This window comes from Typopeltis vanoorti, chromosome 10 (assembly GCF_054136105.1).
Source record: "Typopeltis vanoorti isolate ZY-2024b chromosome 10, IOZ_Tvanoo_1.0, whole genome shotgun sequence".
Classification (NCBI taxonomy): domain Eukaryota; kingdom Metazoa; phylum Arthropoda; class Arachnida; order Uropygi; family Thelyphonidae; genus Typopeltis; species Typopeltis vanoorti.
This window is the reverse complement of record NC_143558.1, coordinates 99,988,213-100,013,799: the sequence shown is the minus strand read 5'-3', so window position 1 is coordinate 100,013,799 and position 25,587 is coordinate 99,988,213. Positions and strand designations below refer to the sequence as shown.

General features: G+C 36.8%; 1 protein-coding gene across 1 annotated transcript in view; it reads right to left on the bottom strand.

The window, feature by feature from the left end:
* Positions 1-25,587, bottom strand: part of l(2)dtl (WD40 domain-containing protein denticleless) — a 185,604-nt gene that overhangs the window by 86,912 nt on the left and 73,105 nt on the right. The window contains exon 9 of the mRNA XM_090399361.1: positions 9,002-9,105. Within this exon, the coding sequence (XP_090255487.1) occupies positions 9,002-9,105 (104 nt within the window). The remainder of the gene's footprint in view (positions 1-9,001; positions 9,106-25,587) is intronic.

Here is a 25,587-nt window from a genome sequence, read left to right as displayed (position 1 = left end):
TAATCCAATTCTGATATCATGTTTAATACCACTTTCCTTCATAATGTGATCCATATAGATAATGAATAACAGAGGGGATAATGTACGTCCTTGTCTCACACCGGATTTAACATTAAACCATCTTCCTATACTTCCTTCAATTCTAACTGCTGACTTACAACTCATATAAAGATAAAGTATTGCTTGATATAATGCTCCATCGACACCATATATTTGTAGCGTATTGAATAGCTTCTCTCTTTGCACCTTGTCATATACCTTTTCCAGCTTGACAAAACTTAAATACAGATCTTTGTTATATTCCCATGCTTTCTCAACTGTTTGTCGTAAAGTGAAGATCTGAACCTGACAACCTCTATTTGGCTTGAATCCAGCTTGTTCTTCACCATGCTTTTCTTCCACAATTCTTCTTAACTGTTTCTCAAGTATACTTGCATAGATCTTGCCAGGAACACTAAGTAGGGAAATAGCTCTGTAATTCTCACATTCAGTTTTATTTCCCTTTTTATATATGAGTACTATTAGAGCTCTACTCCAATCATTGGGAATTCGTCCCTCTATCCAGGCTTTCTGAACTATGCAGTGCAGCCACTATAAGACTTTTATACCACCATACTTCAGCATTTCTGGTCAAATATCATCTACTCCTGCTGCCTTTCCACATTTCAAGCCTTTGATGGCTTTTTCTACTTCAAGTATGGATATGTATTCCTGACTGTATGCCTGTTGAGTGTTTTTTACCACTGTACTATCACTGCTTGTTTCATTTAGCAATTTTTTGAAGTAATTACTCCATACTTAAAGGATATCTTTTTCTCCTGTTTTCATTTCACTTTTATCATCTCTAACTCCTTTTACAGCACTCTTTCCTCTATTTCTAAGGTTCTTCAACAACCGCCAGAATATCTTACCACCTTCTTGATATTTATTTTCTATGTTCTTGCCAAAGTCCTCCCATAACTTTTGTTTAGCACAATGTTTTGCTCCCTTACATTTGTCTCTGTATTCTCTAAGAGCAAAAGATGACTTATTTGTCAGGAACTTTTGATATGCTTTCTTCTTTTTCTTCACTGCCTCTTTCACTTCCTGTGTCCACCAGGGAGTTCTAATTTTTCTATCCTTGCAGACTACCTCACCACATGCCTCTCTGGCTGAATCAATCAGGGTTATCTTCAAGGCTTGCCACTGAATCTCCAAGGTTTGGTTCCTTTTCTCAAACTCTTTCATTTTTTCTTCAATAATCTTTGTGTATTTTGGTCTACAGTTCGCATCTGAGCTGCTCAACTTTTATTCGCTTTAAAACTTTCTTACATGTTATTCTTTTCAATATGAAATTCAATTTTATCCTGCTCAAGACTAAATAGTGATAGCTTCCAATTTCAAATCCTCTGTGTACTGCACCAGGGAGAAAACATCACTACCAACAATAACATAGTCAATGAGACTTTTCTTATTCCTTGCCTCTTCTCTCCATGTGAATTTGTGCACATTTTTATGTTGGAACATGGTGTTAGTAATAACCAGTCCATGTCCTAAGCAGAAATCCATCAGATATTTGCCATTATTATTAGCTTTGCTCTTTTCTCCAATTTTTCCAAAATATTTTTGTATGTCTCACAATCATTTCCTACTCTGCTATTTAGATCCCCAACAAGGACAAACTTTTACTTTTTAATTGTGTCAGTTGCTTTTTCTAAAGCCTCAAAAAATTCCTCCATTTCTACTTTATTAGAACCTTCTGTGGGACCATAGGCACAAAGAAGTCTCATTGTCCAATTCCCAATTCTGATATTTGCCCACATCGCTCTACTTGAGACTGACTGCCATTCAAGAAGATTAGCCTCGTATTTTGTGTTGAATACTATGGCTACTCTTTTTCTTCGATTTTCATTTCCTGAATATAATAATTTGTATTTTTTGCTCAGAAAGATCTCGCCAGTTTTTGTCTTTTTTGTTTCAGTCACCCCTATTATGTCGATCTGGTACTTATCTAATTCTTCAGCTAGCTCCATTTCTTTGTCATTCAGGCTACTTATGTTGATATTACCCATCTTTAACTCTGGTGATGTTGAGTTGGGGTGTGCTTTCACATTTATTCCAGTAGCTGACTTTTCGATGTTCGCCCTGGTTCCCTGGCGAAAACAACGGGGGCCTTGTTTAACCGGGCGACGCCCTAGCTGGCATGAAATTTTGTCATGTTGTACCATCATTTTCTATATTGGTTTAAGCTAATAAGAATACAATTTGATCGGCTAAATCCTAAATTGCCATCCCATCCTCGTTCGTTCAGTATTCAGGTAGATACCCAACAGGGTGCACCACGAGAAGGTGAGGATTGATCATTAGGTCAGAAGCCCTGGTCGGCTCTTCGCATTCCTTTAAAGGCTATGTGGAGGTCTCCTCTCAGTTATGCAGCTTTGACCCTTAAGCACCCCTTTATATTACCCTTTATACTATCACAAATCATGCCCATAACTTCTTCAACCTCTAGAAAAGGGATTCTGTATTGTTCTAAATGTTGTTTGTAAGTAATACCATGATTGTTGGAAAGATCTAGATACGAATCCAGTCTAAGACACAAAGAACCTTTATAACAGCTTTTCAAATGACAGCAAAGTTAGCCAATGTCATATGGAGGTGGTAGGGTTTTCCTCCTGGGAACTTAGGTTTTTCATCCTACACACCAAAAAAACACTCCAGAACACATGCAATTTACAGCCCCAGCAGACGATACAGACAGGATTTATTGTCCTGACATAAGCAGAAAGCAAGTTTTTAAGAATCTTAAAACACCTTCATAGGTTCAAACAAGTTACTTATATATTAAGTACAGTGACAGGCCACTGTACTTAATATGAAAGGGAAGATGAGATAACTGTACTTTTTAAGGAAATTACAATGTATGTTGAATATTAAATAGTATAACTTAATATTTTCAACATTTCAACAAAGCCAAGTTGCCATCATCAGGAAACACAGTACAATATGATATGTGCATGTAGGCACTAACACTAGGCAAATGAGGCTGCAGCATAGCAACCAAAGTTGAGACTTTTCAGGTTGAGCAAATTTAGGACACTTCCATGCAACCAAAATTTGTTTAGGTCTGGGAAGTTTCTTAAGGCCGAGGCAAGTTCTAGGAATAGCTTCTCAGATTTGTACTTGCTGTGGTGGAGTGGCATTCTTCAGCATATCCTGTAGTGGGCGTTCAAAGCAAGTGGTGGAACCAGATGTATCCAGGTGAGACTGTTTTAGTCCTGATTAACTTTTTTTAAGATCAGTGGTCAGCCAATCTCTACTGCTTAGCAATTACTGGCAGCTGGCCCGAGGCTCTCAGAATGATTTCAAGTCATCTACGAAGAGAGTATGACAGAAAACTGCTGACATCCGGTGTTCCCTAACTCTATATATTATTGACTAAATAACATGGTTCTATGGCTAATTTTCTAGATTGCAGAGTTAAAAAACAAAAGTAGTTCCCCCTAGTCAAAGACTGGAATCAAACTTATAACAGTTTGCTTCCCTAGTGCTAGACCATTTATAATGGTATCTAGCACTGTGGAAGCAAACACTATTTCTGCAGGACTAAACAGGCATCACATAATATATTGTGTCATTAATTTGCTTACAATTATTTCAAATTTTAGTACAGGCAGAAAAGGATTATGAAGATTTTCATGAAAACAAGATGTGACAGGGACAACTTTTGCATATTTTTTAGAAAATAATTATTTAGATAAAGAACGAATTTAAAGTGGAATAAGGAATAATCATTCCTATACCTACAAGAATTTTATTTTCTGGTGTTATGACTGGAAATTATAATACAGCCATGGAAATTTAAATAAATTGCAATAACAAAGATCACCCTACTTGGATTTTTTCATTTATAATGCCACATGAAATGTAGTTTTAACTTATTCATTTTTAAAGTTTACTGCATGGAATATTTCTTTTTTGTTTGGCTTTTCATGATTAAGTGATTTAAATAATATAACTGAAATTAGGAGGTTTAGTTTGGTTGGAACCACAGCTGAAGCAACTAAGGCTATGATGCCAGTATATTATTATGTCTGTTAACTGTATATTCTCTGGCTGGTTTGCAGGATGCAAAACTTACAATGTTAGCTGGTCACCTCTGTATATGACTGGCATAATTGTTTTTGATAAACTATAAAATATAAAAATGGAGAATTTTGCACAGCTCTTCTACAAAATGTGTCCCTCAGCAATACCCCCCGCCAAATCATTATTTGAAAACTCTCTTCAGACAAACCTTGTAGGATAGTGGTGGCAACTAGATTATTCGCTACAGACCTGGAGGTTTCCAAAAGCATTACCTTAGGTTTGGTCAAATATAATAATATACAGTGAGTGATCTGTAGAATTTTTAATGGTGTTACTTACTAAAAAAAGAAGAATATTGAGATACTCCACAATGTCTGATATAACTTTGAAAACATCTTTCATACTAGAATAAATAGGGAAAAAGGGCTGGGATATTGTTGTGACTTTTTTCAACAACTTCAGTCCTACAATGTGCGAAGTGGTGGATTTATACTAGGAGATGTAATTTGTCTACACACCTGAAATTATATGAAGCTATACTCTTAATATCTTAAAGCTATCAAGATTGATTATAACAACACTTGTAAAAAGTGCTTATTGGCTCCTCCATAATGAGTGAGAATTTTGGTTAATGAGGTAAAAAATAAGAAGAGGATCGGTTTAATCATGAGTTTTATTTAAGTTATGTTGGTTCTATGACATGTTTATGTATACTAATGCCAGGAATATTAGGAACAAGAAGGAGGAATTTTTGGCCTTGGTAGGCTCTTAATGGCCACACGTTATTGGCATTAGTGAGACATGGCTAACAGAAGATGATATAGCTAGTGTGATAGAATGTGAAGGGTATAGTGTGTTCAGGAGGGACAGAGAGAAAAGAATGGGGGGAGGAGTGTTATTGATGATAGCTGATGAACTGCAGCCAAGGAGAATAGAAGTTGAACTGCAGGATAGTGAAAAGAGCACATTTGAGGCTAGCAAAACAAAATATACAGTTGGGTGCTGCTATAGGTCAGGTGATGGAATAAATGATGGAGATAGTATGCATAGGCAAACAGACTCAATGAGTGGAAGACAGGTAATTATTATGGGGAATTTCAACCATGGTAACATTGAATGGAAGGAGGAGAGGACACATGGGAAGAAGGAAATTGATTTTATGCAGTTACTAAGGGATGACTACCTGAGACAGCATGTAATGGAATATACTAGGGGTTTGAGAGTGCTTGACCTAGTAATTGCATCTGAGAATTTGACTGTAATGAATATGACCATGTTGCCACCAACTGGTGGTGAGAGTGATCATAAGGTCTTGACCTGAGAGGTCGCTAAATGTGTGGAATTTTCAATTAAAACAGGATACATGTGGAATTACCAGGCTGGTAAGTATGACAAGCTTAGGAGATTGCTTGGTTCAGTGCCATGGCATGTAAAACTGCAAGGGCTGGATGTTGATAGTGCATGGGAAGTGGTTAAGGAGCGTTTGCAGGAGGTAATGGCTGACTGCATACCTAGAGTTCGGATAGTAAATCAAGTGGGGATTAAATGGATGAATAACACCATTAAGCTTGAGCTGCAAAGAAAGAAACAACTGTGGAGGGAATTTAAGGAGAAAGGTGACCTGTAGATACACAAATAAAGCATGGGCCAGAAGGGTAACTAGTGTGGTAAGAAAAGCAAAAGCAGATTATGAAAGGAAATTAGCAATGCAATCTAAAGAGAATTCCAAACAGTTTTTTCGATATGCTGCAAGTAAAAGAAAAAATGTATATGGCAGAATGATTTTAAGGAATGACGATGGCAGGGAGGTAACTGAATCAGTTGAAATAGTGGAATTACTGAGCGAACAATTTGACAAGAGTATATCATCCAAGTGTTGATAGTGCAGAAATGAAGGAACCAATAGCTTATACAGGAATTGAGGTGAATGAAATGGAGGTGAATAGTATATTACAAAACCTTAATGTGAATACATCTGTGGGATTGGATGGTATACCAGCTCGGGTCTTACGTGAAGTGGCAAAAGAATTGTCAGTGTCCTTGACCATTTTGTTTAATTTGAGTCTCAGGTCTGGGTTAGTCTCGAGGGGGTGGAAGGAGAGGAAAATAGTTCCATTGCATAAAGGAGGCTCCAAGACTGCTGTTGCAAATTACTGACTGATCAGCATATCAGGAGTCGTTGTCAAGTTTTGAAGAAAGTAGTCAGGAGAAAAATACAGGAATGGATAGATGATAATGGGATACCGTATGGGGGACAGCACGGTTTTGTGAAGGGTAGATCATGCCTCAGTAACTTGCTCACGTTTGATAACACAGTGACAGTTTGGGGTGAAAAGTGATACTGCTGAACCTTGCTAAGCCCATTGACAGGATAATGCATGGAATTCTAATCAGTAAACTGCAGCATATGGGGATAGATATAGGGTGGTTGATGGAGAGATATCAGAAAGTAGCTTATTCAGGATTAGAGTCCAAAAGAAGGCCTGTGACTAGTGGTGTGCCGCAGAGTTCTGTTCTTGAACCACTGCTGTTTAATTTGTTCATTAACGATATAGGAAAGGATCTGAGAGGAACTGTTTATTTGTTTGCTGATGATGCAAAGTTGGGTAGAGCAATAGTGAATCCACATGATGTCAAAATTTTGAAAGATGATTTGGATAGATTGGAAGACTAGGCTGAGGATGCCAGTTTAATGTGGCAAAGTGTAAGGTTATGCATTTTGGGGTGAAAAGAATAGCAGCAGTATACTACATTGGTGGAACTGTACTCCAGGAGATTGACGAGGCCAGGGATTTGGGAGTGTTGGTGAACAGGGAGTTGAAGTTTAGGGAGCACATTGCAAAAGTGGCTAAATCAGCTCATCAGACAACTTGGTTACTGAAGAATACTTTGACAAGCAGAGATAAGGAGATTATTGTTCCTCTTTATTGAGCCTTGATAAGACCCCATCTTGATTGTGCTCAGATCTGGGCACCAGGGTTTCTTCTTGATGGGGAGGAGGAGGAGGTAGAGAGGATCCAGAGGCAAGTGACCAAGATGATAGCTGGTCTATGGAATGAACATTATGAGAACAGGTTGAAGATCTGTGGATTGCAGAAATTGGTTGATAGACAGAAGAGGGGTGATATGATTGAGTCATTCAAATTACTAAAGGGTTTTTACAAGATTAATTCAGAGGAAATTTTTCAGAACAGGTACGGTGGTGAGAGAACTAGGGACCATCCATGGAAAATGGGCAAGAGTGTGGTTAGTAAGGGAGTTAGAACTAGGTTTTTTTGAGAGTGGTGAATGAGTGGAATAAGCTGCCAATGTCTGTTGTGGGTGCCATGACTGTGAGTGAGTTCAAAGCAAAGTATGATAAATACTGTGTGGATGCTGAATAGTTGTTCTGGACATGATGTTTAGGGCCTCCCTCGATGAATTTAAGGACTCCTTGGAGTTGCCCATAATAATAATAATAATGTTTTATGTCACAAGCACTTTTTTTGTATTTTTACTTTACTTATACCTATTGATTGACAGCATTATATAATTTGTCACACTAGTATCCAGCATCACGAGCCTTTTTTAAAAAAAGACTTCGTATTACAGTTTCACATAAAAATTTAGTTTAAACAGATTCTAATAGTGCATTCTGCCATTCAATGACACACACTTTAAGGAGAGTGGCAATATTTATTCACAAGTAGAAAAATTGAAAGTGCTTCATTGTGGAATGCAGTTAATTGCTGTTATCCATTTATTACTAAAATTATTTTGCATTCTGTTGCTGACCATTGTTCGTCTTCCTAACATTAATAAAAATGTGAACATCTTTCATATAAGATGTAGTTCAGTTCTGCTTAAATGATATCATTTAGGCATGGAAAATTGTTTGCAAGGAAGCCAATTAACGATCTACTTTTCAAGACATCTAATATTCCTCTAAACCTAACTCAGAACTCTAATAAGCAGGACAGTGGGCTACATTTGTACTAAAATCCACCTGTTATCTAAAGACACATTCATGCCAGGGTGGGGTTCAAAACTCATGGTATGTGGGTTACACAATGAAGGTGCTATCCACCTGGCCAACCAGGTTGATCAATATAAGATTGAGTAATACTGCTTTAGCATTTGATGCAGTTACTGTTTGTTAAAGGGGATTGTTATTAAGCAGCAGATGAAATAAAATGTTATGAAATTTTGCAGTCTTTTACAGAATAAATGCAGAACTAAAGCATGAGGATATGAAAGATTATCACATAAGCTTCCTACAGGATTCAAAATGCAGAAGGTATAAAAAAAAAAAAAAACTGTGATGATCATGGGGAAAAAAAAAATTAAATAATAATTCACAGATGATTTATTCTGTCAGCATGTCAGATGATTTTTTATTGCTTTACAGATTATTATCATCATTAATATAAACAATAATAAATCAACAGAAGCATTATAAGTTTTTTTGTTTTTTTTTCAACTAGTAAACTATTTTTCATAACATAGATTAAATTTATTCACAACGCATTCTGGATATACATTCTACTCATCCACCATCCTCCAAGCACCCCCCAATTACCCACCATGTTTAATCTCTTCTATATATTACTCTAATTTGTCAAGACTACCTCATTGACACCCTTGTTAACTCTATCTTACTACATGAACTTATACTCCAAACTTGCCATGCGGCAATCTGTGAAAAGCCTTTGCAAAGTCCAAAAATATTACCATATACAAGTCTTCTTTATCTAGTATGCCAGTTTTTTAAAAAAAAAAATGTCTTGCCTTTGCAATGCTGACTGTAATCAAGAATCCTGACATCAGCTTTATTAAGTTTCCCAAGTTTAGAATTTTTACATTGCTCAAAAGGACCTGCAATATGTTTAAAATAAGCTGCATGAAAAAAATTATATATATATATATATATATATATTCTATAAAGATAACTAACCATGGGCTTTAGTGCTCTCACCACAATATGGCAACTGATATGCAGGCATGTGATTTTTTTTCTGCAAGCTGTAAGTCTTTCGTAAATCCCAAACTTTGATGATTCTATTATATAAAAAAAAATGCTTTATAGATAAAAATTTTTCATAAACTTTTGATCCCAAATAAATATAATATATATATATACACATCTCTCTCTCTCTCTCTCTCACACACACACACACACACACACACACACACACACACACACACACACACACACACACACACACACACACACACACACACACACACAGCCAATAATTGTCCAGACACCTTAGCAATTTACAACTGATACTAGCAGACAAACCCTAATATCAGTTATGCCCCATCTTTGGCTTTGATCACCTCCTGCACCCTTTAAGGGAGGCTTTCCACCAATATGCAGCAGACATCAGGTGGAATTTGTTTCTATTCCTTAATCCTCCATTTTTCATGGCACCAATGCTATGAGGAAACCGGCAGCCAAGAATTACCTGTTCACTAAGTTTGGCATATGGGATTTCCTATGATGTAGTGAGGGTTCAATGTATTCATTGCAAAGAGGAAATGGTTTATGGTATGAAAGAGTGAGCGAGCATCAGAAATGTGTTTGTGTGCTGCAAGCAATGCAAGTTGTGCAGAAAGTGAGAAAGTGAAGTACAACTAATGTAAGGCAAGATAATGAAAGTATTATATAGAATATAGTGGAAAGAGTGAACAACAGTGTACAAAATAAGAATGAGAGTATGAAAGAAGTGCCTGAAAGTAATGTAGATGAAGAGGTGACAGGGAGAAGTGAAACAGAGCACTTACAAGAGTCCTTCACAAGATAAAATGCAAGCTAGATCAGCTGGAGAAATTAATGGGATGTGGCACAGCAGGGGGAAGAATGAAAGAAAAACTGAATGAGAAAAGTATGAAAGTGCAAGAAACTGGGAGTAAGGAGAAGGTAATGTGTGGAGATCTGATAATAAGAGGTGCTCAAGAGAGTCATGAAAGCATATTTCCAGGTGCAAAAATCAAGAATGTTATTACACAGAAGAGAGAGGTGAAAGAATTGATTGTTTTGAGTGGAATGAATGATTTGAAAGATGAAAAATATGCAACGAGAGAAGATATGAAAGAATTACTGACAGAAATAAAAAAGAGCAGCAAGAAAGTGAAGATTGCAAGCCTGATCTCTCAGTATGAGATGACTGAAATGAGAAGGACCATGATTGGTAATGAATGAGTTACTGAGAAGATTGTGCAGGAGGAATGGCGTGTAATTTATAGATGTATGGAGTGAATTTGATGTAAAAGGACTTGTGTATGCCTGCTGGACTGCATTTAAATACTTCTGGAGTTAGATGTTTGGAAGTGTTGTTAACTGAGAGGTTGAAAGTGCAAAATTGGGAAAACTAGAAGAATTAGGGGAAGAGGATGCAGTCAAGTGTGGGTTCAGTCACCCCTAAGACAAATGAGTGGGTCTACAGAAATGATCATGCAATGCTGAATTCAGTTTCACATGTTTCAAATCTGAATAGGTTGGTAATGACATTACACAAGGGTAGATGTGGATCCATGGGGATGTTGTAATGCATATACACAAATGTCAGAAGCATGAAAAATAAAGAAATGGAGTTTTTGGCAGTGGTCAGTTTGACTTGATCCAAAAATTATAGGCATCAGAAAGAGCTGGTTGCCCAGAAAATGATATTGTTACAAGGATAGAATGTAAAGAGAATTGTATTTTCAGGAAGGACAGAGGATATAGGACAGGAGGTGGAGTATTGCTGATGACAGTTGAAGAATTTCAACCAATAGAAATAGAAGAGGATATTAGATCTTGGGGAGATGGTTCATTTGAGACTATTTGGTGTGAGATAGAGGCCAACGGGACATAATATATTGTTGGATGGCTGCATGTAGATCAGGAGGAAGTAATCCATAGGAAGATGTGGATGCTATGAATCATCAGATTAACACAATGAGTGCAAGCAATTATTATTGGGAAAGGTACAGGAGCATGGCAAGATGGTGTAAAATCTCTTGTGGTGAAAAATAGAAATATTTTTCACCTATATCGATTTTACATGGGCCATCAAATACATATAATTAGAAATGTATGTAACCTACTGTAATGTAATAAAATTTTGTAATATAATGTAAGAATAACCGAATGTAGAACCATAAGCAATTGTAACTAAAAAGATCAGACAGGATTAGGCTGGTGAACTGAAGGCCAACAACAGTCTCAAAGGTTACCAGATTATATGAGTTTTGCTGCCAAAACCTAACATAAGAAGCCTCCAATAAATCCAGGACATTTTGGAAGGAAGGCCAAGGGATGGCAAATGATATAAAAGGGGAAGATTGAGGGGAGAAAGAGATTTTCGAGGAGGGGAAGAGTCGAGGTCCCACGAGCAGTAGTTCTGGAGATCATGGGGAATTCGCTGGTAGAAATGGCCATATTTCAAGGTAGCCTTCTGTAAAATTCTTTGACGAGTATATCAATCCAAGTGCGTGCTGATTTATCACCGCCGATCCAGTTACTGACATCAACGAAGAAATGCAGTACTGTTACAAGGGAGGAAATCGCCAGATGACTACCGTAGGATAGTGCCCAATCGTAAGTTTAAGAAAGGAACCAGCGGAATTCACCCCTTACTCCTTTTGGATTCAGGACTGTACAATGAAATAGTGAGCTTGTAAGTAGATTGCTTTATGTTAATAACCTAGATTGTGTATACAGATGATAAATGTTGATTCTGTTTAACTAATGGCATGTGTTGAAGAGGTCAGAATGCCGAAAGTCAGTTGGAATGTGTATAATAGAATATTGTAATCTTGAATAGGGCTTGTGTTATATGATGCTTAGAATGCGTATAGTATAATTTTACCTTTTATTATTTATAATGAGAGTAAGGTTATATATGTGAAAATCCATCCACGTGTCTAATAAGTTGAGTGTAAATAATTTCTTTGTCTAGCTTTAAGTGAATTTTTTTAATGAATGTGTGGAGAATCAGGCACATGATATGTCCCATTACTTTTTGTATATAAATTGTCTAAATTAGAATAAACATGTTTGGGTTTGTTAATAGCTTGCCTGATCTTTATTAGCCAATGCACAGTCTCATAAAAACAAATCGAACCTGTGTGACCCAAGTCAAGTAACAGCCATGACTGAGTAATTCAGAGTTGCTTGAGATAAAATTGTTTTCAGGGTAATTATACGTGCTTAGCAAAACTATTCTCTTATATGTAAAGGAAAAATAGAAAATTCTTTTACACGATTCTTAATGGCGCAGTCATTAACAAAAATAAATTTTTAAGGATTAATACATTTAAATTATAGCAACATAGATTAAGGATTTGGCCACAGCCAGAAGCTTTTCCTAAATCTACAATTCTAGCACGAGTATACTTAACGGTGTTAGATTGTGATAGAGCGGAAATTTATGTATTCCTATCTTATCACAGTCTAACATGCTTTTCCAAACAAAAGAATGAGATAAATACAATAAATTGCCTCTAAGTATAGAATAAGTATTATGTATATATAAATCAAGTGTGTTCTGTTATGAAAAGGTTAAATAAGTATGTATTCTGTGCCATTCACGAATGTGATTAAATTAATATTGAAGGTATAAAACAGTAAACAGAGCATTAGAAAAGTTCATGTATAAAAGAATTATTGAATGTAAGCACATATTCAACAGTTGGGGGGGGGGGGGAGAGTCAAGTCCAAAGGTTACGCGAGGGAGCGGATCGCCCCGAGTAAACAATGACGTCATCGTACGTGCGATTAGCGGCGGAGACGATGGATGCCGTGACGTAGTAGTTGGCTGAACATCGAAAGGGGCGAGAAATGCCGAGAAAGAGGAGGGTAATATAAGGGTCATGCGACCCCGTAGCAAGGCTTTTTTTTCTCCTGGATCTCTGGTGTGTTCCCCTCTCAAGGCGAGGAAGGGTGCCAATGCCCGGTACCGGCAGTCGCGAGTTTCGGCGACAGTATCTCCGCGGAAAAGTCCGGCTGTCCACGGAAGGCCAGTTTCCTGTGAACTTATGATGTCATAAAGAGCCATAAAGGAAGATAAGTAGACTTTGTTTGTGTTTCACTGAATATGAATAAAAGATTTGTGCCACGTTAATATGTTAAAAAGGGAACATTAATGATATAGGATAAGGTTGTATTGCTAGGACTTTAGAAGGATATTGAATTTATGTTTATTATCTGTCGTTGTGTTAAAGTTAGCCATCATATTGAATGAAATCAAGGATATGTTTAAAGTAAAGAATTGGCATAATATTAAGAGATTGTGAAAGATATGAATGTTATCTTGTGTAGTCTGACAGAGCTACAGAGTCTTAGATTGATTGTGATAATAGTACATGATTAATGCACTAGCGAAGGTTAATATAATTCATACTTTAGGAAGCTACTGTATAATATTTTATAAGTGTAATAGTAGTGTTTGAATTTTATATACCTTATCTGAAACTCCCTTAAGATGGGATTTGATTTAGTGTTATTATGTGTACCAACTTTTGAGTATAATAAACCTTGCTTTTGATTCTAACAAAGAGTTTCTGTAATTTCTGGAATCTGATGCACTGCTTATAAAATATTAATGCGAACCTATGCGGGATATTAAAAGGGCTATTTTAAAAGGGTATATTTTGGCCACGTCTGCAGAGTTGATAAGTATCATTAAGTACTGTCCAGAGATTACCTCTTGGTTGTTAATGTTTAATAATCTAATAGCACTAAGTGGCGCAGCGAAACAAATAAATTTCTTGGCGTTTTACGAGAGGTAAATCTTAGACACTCTGATACTCTGGTACAGCCTCTATCTCGAGGAAATTCCATTGTCACTCAGAGGTACCACGTGCTACCCGATAGTGTATTACAGAGATAAAGTAACAAAGGTTTAAAATAAGTGTGAATAAGAAGAAGCGACACAACATAAATGGCGCAGCGGTAGGATAGTTATAATAAGGAAGAAAAGGTTACAACATAAATAGCGCAGTCGATAAGGTTAATATAGAAGGAGGTTTAGATAGAAAAAGATTGAATAATAAAATACAAAGTTGTACAATATAATAAGCAAGAATCGTTACAACAACGGCATTGAAAGGGGGGGGTAAGCTAAGTAGATTACGATAGCACTAAAGTCAAATAATAGTATTATATGTGAGTTATAGATTAGAGCACACAGGCATTTTGAACAATCTCAAGCAACCACGAAAATAACGAAGTAACAGGAGAAATACATTGAGAAAAAAAGTAACATCATAAACAATATAATAAACTACAAATTACAAATAAACCAAACATTACAATGGAAGTGGAATTTATACACTTTCCAATGGATAATTACCTGAAACAGCATGTCATGGAGGGATTTGAGTGTGTTGGATCTGGTAACAGCACCAGAAGCTGTATCAGTAACCAAGATAGATGTACTCCCTCCAGCCAGGGAAAGAGATGATGCAGTCTTGTTATGGGAGGTTGCTTAGCATGTGGAATTCTCTTTGAAGAAATGGTTTTGCTGAATTATTAAGGTGGTAATTATGACAGACTTAGAAGGCAGCTTGGAGCGGTCCCATATGGCTTAAGAAGCTACAAGGAAAGAATGTCAGTAGTGCATAGGAAGTGGTCACAGGATGTTTGAGAGAAGCGTTATCAGATGCATACCCATGGTCAGGAGAATAGACTAAATGGGAGTTAAGAAGATAAGTAGATATATAAAGCAAGAGCTGAGAAAAAAAAGACACCGTGGAGAGAATATAAAGAAAAAGGTAATCAGAATACTCATGACCAAACAATACTTTAAGGCACATCAGACTTCTAATAAACAGGATGGTGGTTTAACACTATACAATAAAAATCAACCACCTAAAGACTTTCACAAACATCCATGCCCACAGTAAAAATTTGAACCCATAAACTGAGAGTATGCAGACTATTCATTCAGCCAACTAACAATTAATGACCCATTTCTAATGATTCTCTCCATTTCCTATTATACATGTTTACTTCAGTTTCTGCTGCATACATTTTCTACATATATTACCCTACAGTAATTGCTCATCAGAAGGGATATCTATAAGTTCCCCATAATCTTCTCTAAATCTGTTATATAATTCCTAACTTAAATAAAAATACTCTCTTCCTTTTCATTCATTATTCAGGAGCTCAAGATTAATGAACATAGCCACATACTGAAGTTAGACCTACCAATACTTCATAATTTATTCACAATATGATACAATGTAAAAAGGGAAACAATACTTCTTAAAGGTTTTAAATTTATAGCACCATGGTACTATGGATGTGCATTAGTAATACAGGTGGCTTAAGGATTAGATATTGCACAGCAAATTTGTCTCTATGCTTAATTCAGCTTTAAATCCCCACCCCAAATGCTAGAGTATTTTAAGGCTAGAGGTGATGGTGACTGTCTTTACTAAATTTTCTTTATCAAATTTTCCACTTGAAGGGAGTGCATTTCTCTCTCTCTCTCAATTACTGGTCCTTGCTAATCATAAGGTTAGATAGCATGGGAAGTGAGGACATTGCAGGGGAAAGGAGTAACTAAATTATAGGCAGAAATCAAGGAGCCTAGAATGGTTATTGAGTGGACCTCTGCATACAAGGTTAGACGACTGTTTTAGATGCAGTGCCACAGTAAAGAAGGTAAAGGGGAAACCAGTCTGCTATTATCTTTTGTAAAACCTATTCACAATTGATAGCTATATGGAAACAACCACTGGTCTAGCAAACCAAAGCAGATCCACAGAGTATGAAGAAGTGAACAATATGAACCAAGAAACATCATGGTTACTGATAGACAATGACTAAGGGAGATCCTCTGAGCATGAAGTAAACAATATGAACCAAGAAACACAATGAAAGACAATATTAATAAAACTGATACTACTCTCAGTGAACAACCACAAGTGGTATGAAACATTTATGAATTATATAAATGTATGTTTCAACATTATAATTATCCTCTGCACTGTATTTGCAATTTTTGCAGTGTAACCTTAGGACTTCAAATTCTTATCCATCACTCCAAGAATCCTAGCATCACCAGTTTCTCCAAGCACAATCCCACCAATATAATATACCACTGGAAATCTCCTCATGCTAAAGTGCAAAACTTTGCATTTACTAACATTGAATTGACAGCCATTATTATTTGTCCATAATTCCAGCTTATTCAAATTGTTCTGTAAGTGCTGTATATCAATAGTATCCCTGATTATTCTGCCTATCTTTGCATCCTCAGAAAACAGTTGAATATCTTCTGACAAATCCTTCCTAATGTCATTAATGCAAACAATGAATAAAAATGGACTGAGGACTCATCCTGTGGTACATCACTGGTCACTTTAAATCTTGGAGATTGACATCCACCATATACCACTTTTTGATACCTGTCTGTCAGCCACCCACTTATCCAAGTCTAGTTTATATTTCAATCCCATATTGTTTATTTAAATTAAGAGGACATTAAATCCCACATTGTTTTTTAAAACCGAAAAGAAACTCAAAGATCGGAATCAGAGTTTCATGCCAAATATAGTAACTATAAACGTATCGGCGACTACTAGCGTAAGCTAAAGTATGTAGTACAAACTAGGGCAACTCGTAGCAAAGGTGGAGAAAGTTCTGATCGCTATTCTTAGTATTTTCCATAATGTAAAACCCATCTCCCAGGAGATGTATGATGTTATACATTATGATGGGAGGTCACTACCCAGACCGGTTTCGATCTTTATTCAGATCTCATCAGTGAGTAGCTAGACCAAAAATAATATTAAGGGTATAGCGAAAAGAACTTATAAACTCTGCTATACGAGTTGTCAAAAAGGTGCACCCATGGAAAATACTAAGAATAGCGATCAGAACTTTCTCCACCTTTGCTACGAGTTGTCCTAGTTTGTACTATATACTTGGACTACGTGCTTTAGATTATGCTAGTAGTCACCGATACGTTTATAATTACTATATTCGGCATGAAACTCTTTGATTCCAATCTTTGAGTTTCTTTTCGGTTTTAAAAACATTGTGGGATTTAATATCCCTTTAATTCAAATAATGTTTACATCGCTGAAATGAAGCCTATTGGCTCTTTATTTTAAATAAATACCATATTCTTTAGTTTATGGAACAGTCTTTCATATGGTATCCTATCAAATGCTTAACAAAGTCAAACAGTATCATAGTATATCAATTCCCTCTATCCACCTCACATGTAAAACTAGTATAAAATATAAGCAAATTGCTAAAACATGACTCCTTTTGGTAAATCCATACTATTCTCTCCAAAGTATAGCTTGTCTGCCAACCCATTTCTGTATGCGAATTTTAACTTCTCTAAAATCTTCACAACCACTCTCTGAAGACATTGATCAGTTGGTAGTCAAACATATTGGTTTTTGCATTAGCCTTGTACAATGGAACTATTATGCATTCTTTCCATTCCTGTAGGATCTTTCCTGAGAAGTTACACAAATATGTCAAGAGCCAAGCCAAATTGGCTGAACATTACTTTAGCATAATTGCTGATATCCCATCTGACTTGATAAGAATTCAGCACTACTGCTGAATTCTTATCAAAGTTGTGCAACACCTCTTAACCCTTATTCTCTTCATCCAATGTAGCAGTAGTCCTATAGGTCATATTATGAGGGGGGGGGGGGTCTGGAAATTTCTGATAAACATCTAGACCTCAAAAAAAAAATGATATTACAGCAACTGATATAACCACAAGAAAGAACATACTAGTAGCTGAGTTATGAAAGTACTTATGTTCTTTCTTGTGGTTATATCAGTTGCTTTAATATCATTTTTGTTCTAAGTGTTTATCAGAACTTTCCAGACCCCCACCCCTCCATACATATCTGGTTGACAGATCTTAGCAAATTGAGCATTCATTATTTGGACATTCTCATCAACTTTTACAATCTCATCAGTCTGCATTTACTAAAAGTTATTCTTAAACATTTATTTTTTTTTTTTTTCATTTACTTGCAACATAACAATAAAATACTTTTGCACTGCCTTTAATCTGCACAGCCAATTTCTTTTCATACACTACTCCTAACTTTTCTGACCTGCGCTTTATATATTTCATAACTCCTCTCACTCTTGTTCTCCCGATATACCTTTGATTTCACTTCCATCATTTTTGTTCTTCAAACTCCAGAGACACTTCAGATACTGCCTCATTTAAGCACTTTTCAAAGCATTCCATGCATTGCTAATTCAGTAACCAATACCATGGACCAAGGATAGTATTCTCCTGGGTTTGTAATAATTTCCAACTTTGTAGTTCAGCATGTAACCTGTTCTAATTAGAGCATCCATATAGTTTGCTACTTTTTAGATCAGTATAGCATGATCAATCGCCAACTGGTGGCAAAAGAGTGACCTTGTTAACCGAGATCACTTCTGATGCTATGATCAAATCCAACACTCTCTGACATACAGTTCCTTCTTTTACATGATGTTTGAGAAAGTTGTCTCACAAAAGCTGACTCTCATCACGAAATTTTTCTTCTACCTCATCAATGTTTGTTTAATTTAAGTCACCCATAATGATTACTTGCTTCAGTATCCTCAGGGTGATTTGTCCTTTCATCGTTCCCAGCAACTGACGACAAGGTAATTTGCAATATCCTATCATATACTGCATAGTCTTGACGTCACACCAGATCACATCAAATTCACTGCTACGTGGGACATTACTATTAATGCTCATGTGAGTTAATACTCTAACTAGCTGGCCAAATGTTAGTGTATCTACTCTCCAATCAACAGGCTGCAGGTACAAATCCTGACTGGGCATGGATGTTTGTGAATGTCTTTAGGTAGAAGATGAATTTCATAGCCTGATGTGAAACCACTGCCTCACTTATTGGAAGCCTAAAGTGGCTTGAGAAAGTTCCATGTTTGGTCTCTAGAGCATGGTTTCCAGAGTAGGTAAAAAAAATGCATAAAAATATACAAAAAAAAAAAAAAAAATACACACACACACACGTGCAGTAAAACCCCGTTTTTACGTTCCCGCAATTTACATTTTCATGCCATTTACATCATTTTCCGTTGGTCCAGTCTTAATGCTTATTCTTACGATATATTGTTTTCCCACCATTAACAACTTAATGGGAACGTTATTTCATGTGATTTGCATTTTTTTCTCAGGTGGCAACACTGATTTTAGAATCGGTTTCCTCTCATTCAAATCGATTTCTGCGGAAATCTGCACATTTCTTATCCCAGGTGGCGTTGCTTTCAGCTGTAGTTTCGTTTCTGCCATCACGATGACTTGCACGCTTGCAGCAGTGATGTAGTGATGAGCGATACAATGATTTTTCAGTCACAGTAGAAATTGATACTGTGAAGTTTTCATATCAGTAATTTTAAACTGTCAGTAGCACATGGCACACGTAACGTGTTGTGATATGATTTCACATTCACAGCACTGTATTGAAATTGTGAACAAGGATCACACGCAAATTGTGAAATCACATTCACACTTCTACCAAGTAAGAGTTGTTACCGTGAATATTAGATATCAGTGAATAAACCACAGTTCGTGAAATATCGCTTCACTAGCTTGCAGTGTTGGTGTTCGAAGTTGCAATTCAGAAACATGTTGTATATTGCAGAATTTCTGCTACGTAATTTAGTGTGCAATAGTTGCTTTCAAGTTGCGGTGGTGGATGATCCATGTTAGTAACATGGAGAAAAAAGACAGAAAATATATTTCGGTAGAAGAAAAAATGGCATGCCAGAAAAAGTGTGCAATCAAAAGATCTTGGTCTCTCCATGTCCACTTTGAACACGATAGTAACGAACAGGTCAAGCAATGAACTCAATGCAAAGCAATCTGGCGCTATGTCAAAAAAAGTAAAATATATTCGGACATCGACATACGATGAATTGGATAAACTTGTGGCAGAGTAGTTTGTTTCTACGAGTGCATCAGGTATTCCAATCGATGGTACTATACTCCGAGCGAAAGCCGTTGAATTTCCTGCGAGGTTGGGGATTAATGGTTTTATTACGTCAAATGGATGGATTGATCGTTTCAAGACTCATCACAATATTGTGTATAATCAAGTGTGTGGAGAAAGTAATAGTGTTGCAGGGGAAGCTGTAAACTAGTGGAAACATGAACTAAAGACTATTATTATTATGTAACACCTCCAGGGAGTTCAAAGACTCATCGAGGGAGGGTATCTACTCTACAAGTTTCCGTCTCCACCAACCACAACTACCTTCATTATTTACACCAACACCATCTACCGCCGACCACCACCACTAGTATTTCCACAGACAATCACCAACATCCATGCCCATGACAGGATTTGAACCTGCAGCTTTGGGCTGGAGAGCGAATACACTAACCACTTGGCCAGCCAGGCCAGCATCATTCAGGACTAAAAACCAAAAAATATTTTCAATGTTGATGAAACTGGACTCTTTTATAACATTCTGCCAAGTAAAACGTGTTTTATAGGAGAGAAGTATCACGGTAGAAAACTCAGTAAGCAGAGGGTAACTGTTTTGCTCGTGGTCAATGTTGATGGATCAGAAAAATTACCTCCACTGGTAAATGGTAAATTTAAAAAGCCAAGGTGTTTTAAGAATGTGAAAAATCTGCCTACTAAGTATGATGCCAATAGCACAGAATGGATGACCAGCAGCATCTTCACATCCACCATGCATGCTCTGGATGCTAAAATATGGGCAAATCACCACAACTACTACTGCTAGACAAATGTCCTGTACACCCTGAAAGATCTGCAGCTCAGAAACATTAGATTAGTGTTCTTTCCACTTAATTGTACAAGTGAGCTTCAGCCATTAGATCTGGGCATCATCCATGCATTTAAATGGAAATATAGAAAAATGCTTGTTGAAGCTGTGTTTATGCATGATAATGGTATGGACCCAAAACAAATGACCATATCAATCCTTGATGCCATGCATTATGTAGCCAAAGCATAGTTGCATGTTACTCCTGAAACCATATCCAACTGTTTCCAGAAGGCAGGAGTTACGTTTGTGGAAGAGGAGGAACAACTATAGGAGGAAGAAGAAGAGATGTCAGAGTCCAACAACTGGTATGTGATGGATGAGTCTTCCTCGTTTCAAAACTATGTGGATGCATTGGTTGATCACACAGCAGTGTTGTGTGATCAACCAAGTGTTGAAGACATCCTTTCCAACCACCTTGGTGAAGAAAACTGTGATCAAGAACCTACCGTCCCTACTAGTAAAGGAGCAATGGAAGCTATCTCAGTTTTGAGGAGGTATATTGCAAGAGCATCAGGAGAAAATGGGGCATATGTAGCCAAATTGTCACATTGTGGAGAGGCAGGTGGAACAAAAAAAAATCAACAATTAAAGATTTCTTTTAAATAGATAAATGTAAGTAATTGTAAATTCATTTATTTTCAGTTATTAAATTTTGTAATCTAGTATGTAGAGTCACATACTAGCAGTAAGTCATCTTTCAGCCTATTATTTAATTTTTTTTACATTTCCTGCTATTTACACTTTTTTCATCAGTCCCCTGAAAAGTGTAAAAAAAGGGGTATATCTAGTCTCCGGCCTGTTGACCGAGTGGTTAGCGTATCTGCTCTCCATTCAAGAAGTTGAGGTTCGAATCACACATAGGCATGGATGTTTGTGATTGTCCACTCTCCCACTATGGTCACCAAATCCTCCAGCAATGGGAGAGGCCTTCACCCCAGCGGGAAGAAATATAGGGATACGTCCCCACCCCCTAAAGTTCCGGACTGGTAGGGCAGTTCTCCTTGAATTCTAATGACTCGAATTAAAGACTCGAAAAGTGGTTCCAGCACCCCCCCTCTCCCAGAAAAATTGCTTTTTTCTATTCTATTGGGGGGGGGGGATACCAGTTGAATAAATTTTATTTAAAAATAATAAGTCTTTCTTTGAATCTTGTTCCTGCGTATTTATATAGTTCTGAACCTACCTTATCTTCTCCAGGTGATTTTCCGTTTCTTGTTTTTTTCAGGCTGATTTCTAATTCTCATCATCATCAAATTCCTGAATTGTACCCTCAAGGGGTGTACAGGATATGATAGAACTACATAAAAAAATTTACATCATTACTAACTTCCTATCTACAATTTTCCTCCAAATCAGTCTATTACTTGTCAAGACTCCAACATTATCAGATCTTATATTTCTATCGTCTAAGGCACTTTCTACCATATCAATCCACCTATATCTTAGTCTTCCTCTGGGTTGTTTTCCTGCCAACCTGGAAGAGAACAGTTATTTTGCTAATCTTTCCTTGCCTATTCTGTTTAAGTGACCATACCACCTGAGATTAGCTCTGCTAATGCATTCCTGGATGCTGACGATGTCAAGTTCTTTCCTAATATCCTCATTTTTAATATGATATTGCCATTGATGCCATCTGTTCATGCCTCTAATTTTTCTCAGGACTCTCATATCTGTGATCTCTAGACTTTGGTCAAGTGTTTTACTTCTGACCCAGCTCTCAGATCCTTTAGTTAAAACTGGTTTGAACACTGTCTTGTATACAGCTAATTTAGTCCTCATATTGGAAGCTTAATGGATGTCCTCACAGCACTTAAGCCTCTACACACGGAAGCTAATTTAGTGTTCTGACTAATTTTTCTCTTATTCCATATAAATTTATTCAGTTGACTTCCTACCATACCAGCTTTGTTGATTCTGTTGTCTATTTCCATATTTAATTTATCATCTTCACTAAATATCGTGTCTAAGTAGCTGAAATGTTTTACTTGTTCCACAGGTTCTCCATTCACAACACAGTTGACATTTTCAACGATTCTACCTATTTTCATTTTCTTTGTCTTTTTATTGCTGACCTTCATACCATATCTATTACAACGGTTATTCAATTTAGTCAGGGAATCTTGCAAACTTGTGGCGGATTTATTTAGAAGTATAACATCGTCCGCATAAAGCAAAGAGCTGACATTAATATCTCCAATTCTGATATCTTGTTCAATACCACTTTCCTTCATAATGTGATGATAATGAATAACAGAGGGAATAATGTACATCCTTGTCTCACACCAGATTTAACATTAAAACATCTTCCTGTACTTCCTTCAATTCCAACTGCTGACTTACAACTCAAATAAAACTAAGTATTGTTTGATATAATGCTCCATCGACACCATGTACTTGTAGCGTATTGAATAACTTCTTTCTTGGCACCTTGTCATATGCCTTTTCCAGATCGACAAAACTGAAATACAGATTATTATTATTATTATTATTATTATTATTTGACACCTCCAGGGAGTCCAAAGACTCATTCAGGGAGAGTGTGCCAACAGCATTGAACGATTGGTCCCTTCCAACTACTAATCGTGCTCAAACTTACTTAACTGAGCCATTAGTAGCAGAGGTTCTACCAATCGACCAACCTTTGCCGGCATATCTTTGATATATTCCCATGCTTTCTCAACAATTTGACGTAAAGTGAAGATCTGATCCTTGAATCGAGCTTGTTCTTCACCAAGCTTTTCTTCGACAATTCTTCTCAACCATTTCTCAAGTATACTTGCATAGATCTTGCCAGGAACACTCAGTAGGGAAATACCTCTGTAATTTTCACATTGTTTTATTTCCCTTTTTATATATGGGTACTATGACAGGTCTGCTCTAATCATTGGGAATTTGTCCCTCTGTCCATTCTTTCTGAACTATGCAGTCAAGCCACTGTAAGACTTTTATACCACCATACTTCAGCATTTCTGGTGGAATATCATCTACTCCTGCTGCCTTTCTACATTTCAAGCATTTGATGGCTTTTACTACTTCAAGTATTGATATGTATTCTTGACTGTATGCCTGTTGAGTGTTTTTTACCACTGTGTTATCACTGCTTGTCATTTAGCAATTTTTCGAAGTAATCACTCCATACTTCAAGGATATCTTTTTTTCCCGTTTTCATGTAACCTTTATGATCTCTAACTCCTTTTACAGCTCTTTCCTCCATTTCTAAGCTTCTTCAACAACCTCCAGAATATTTTGCCATCTTCTTGATATTTATTTTCTATGTTCTTACCAAAGTCCTACCATGACTTTTGTTTAGCTAGTTTTACACAGTGTTTAGCTTTCTAACATTTGTCTCTGTATTTTCTAAGAGCACAAGCTGACTTATTTGCCAGGAACTTTTGATATGCTTTCTTGTTTGCCTTCACTGCCTCTTTAACTTCCTGTGTCCACCCTGGAGTTCTGATTTTTCTATCCTTGCAGACAGCCTCACCACTTGCCTCTCTGGCTGAGTCAATCGGGGTTTTCTTCAAGGCTTGCGACTGAATCTCCAAGATTTGGTTCCTCTTCTCAAACTCTTCAATTTTTAATTCAATAATCTTTGTGTATTTTAGTCTACAGTTCACCTTTGAGAGCTGCTCAACTTTGATTCGCTTTAAAACTTTTTTACATGTTATTCTTTTCAATATGAAATTCAATTTTATCCTGCTCAAGAATAAATAGCGATCGCTTCCAATTTCAAATCCTCTGTACACTCTGGTGTCCTGCACCAGGGAGAAAATATCACTATCAACAATAACATAGTCAATGAGACTTTCTTATTCCTTGCCTCATCTCTCCATGTGAATTTGTGCACATTTTTATGTTGGAATATGGTGTTAGTAATAACCAGTCCATGATCTGAGCAGAAATCCAACAGGTATTTGTCATTATTATTAGCTTTGCTCTTTTCTCCAAATTTTCCCCAAATATTTTTGTATGTCTGATAATCATTTCCTACTCTGCTATTTAGATCCCCAACAAGGACGTACTTTTCCTTTTTCATTGTGTCAGATGCTTTCTCTAAAGCACATACGGGCAGCCCGCGGGTGGGATCCGGTCCTCTATTGCTTTTGATCTGGCCCTAATCTCTTTCAGTGAAGTTTGTCTGATTCATGGTGGGAGAAAACATGGTGTGTTCTATTAACTCACATTGAGCTGACATCATATGACTTGCACAAAACACACTATGTTTTCTCCAACCAAGGTCTCTTTCTCACTTTGACTAGCGCCGTGTGTGTGTGAATGTGTTACAACGTGTCAGTTCGGTACTAGCGTTGGTGTTATACTTTGTTCAGTGCCTGCGTTGATGTTGTGTTCTGTTCATTGCCTGCAGTGTAGAAGACAGTTTTGTTTGACAGTTCTGAATATCACTTATAAATTTGGGACAATGTCAGGGGTTATTGCAAAAAAAAAGAAAAGTAGATGCAGAGAATCATCAATTTCAAGACAACTGGACGGAGGATTATTATTTTATTCTGAATAAAGGTTTGCCTGTATGTTTGCTGTGCAATGAATCTGTATCCGTCAATAAAGAATACAACTTGAAGAGACACTTTACTTTGAGACATATGGATCACCCAAAAATTGATGGACAACTAGGAAAAGATGAAATACAGAAGTTGAAGAAGAACTTGGATACCCAGCAGCAAATGTTCAGCAAGCAAAGAATGCAGTACCACAACATTGTCAAAGCCAGCTTTGTGGTA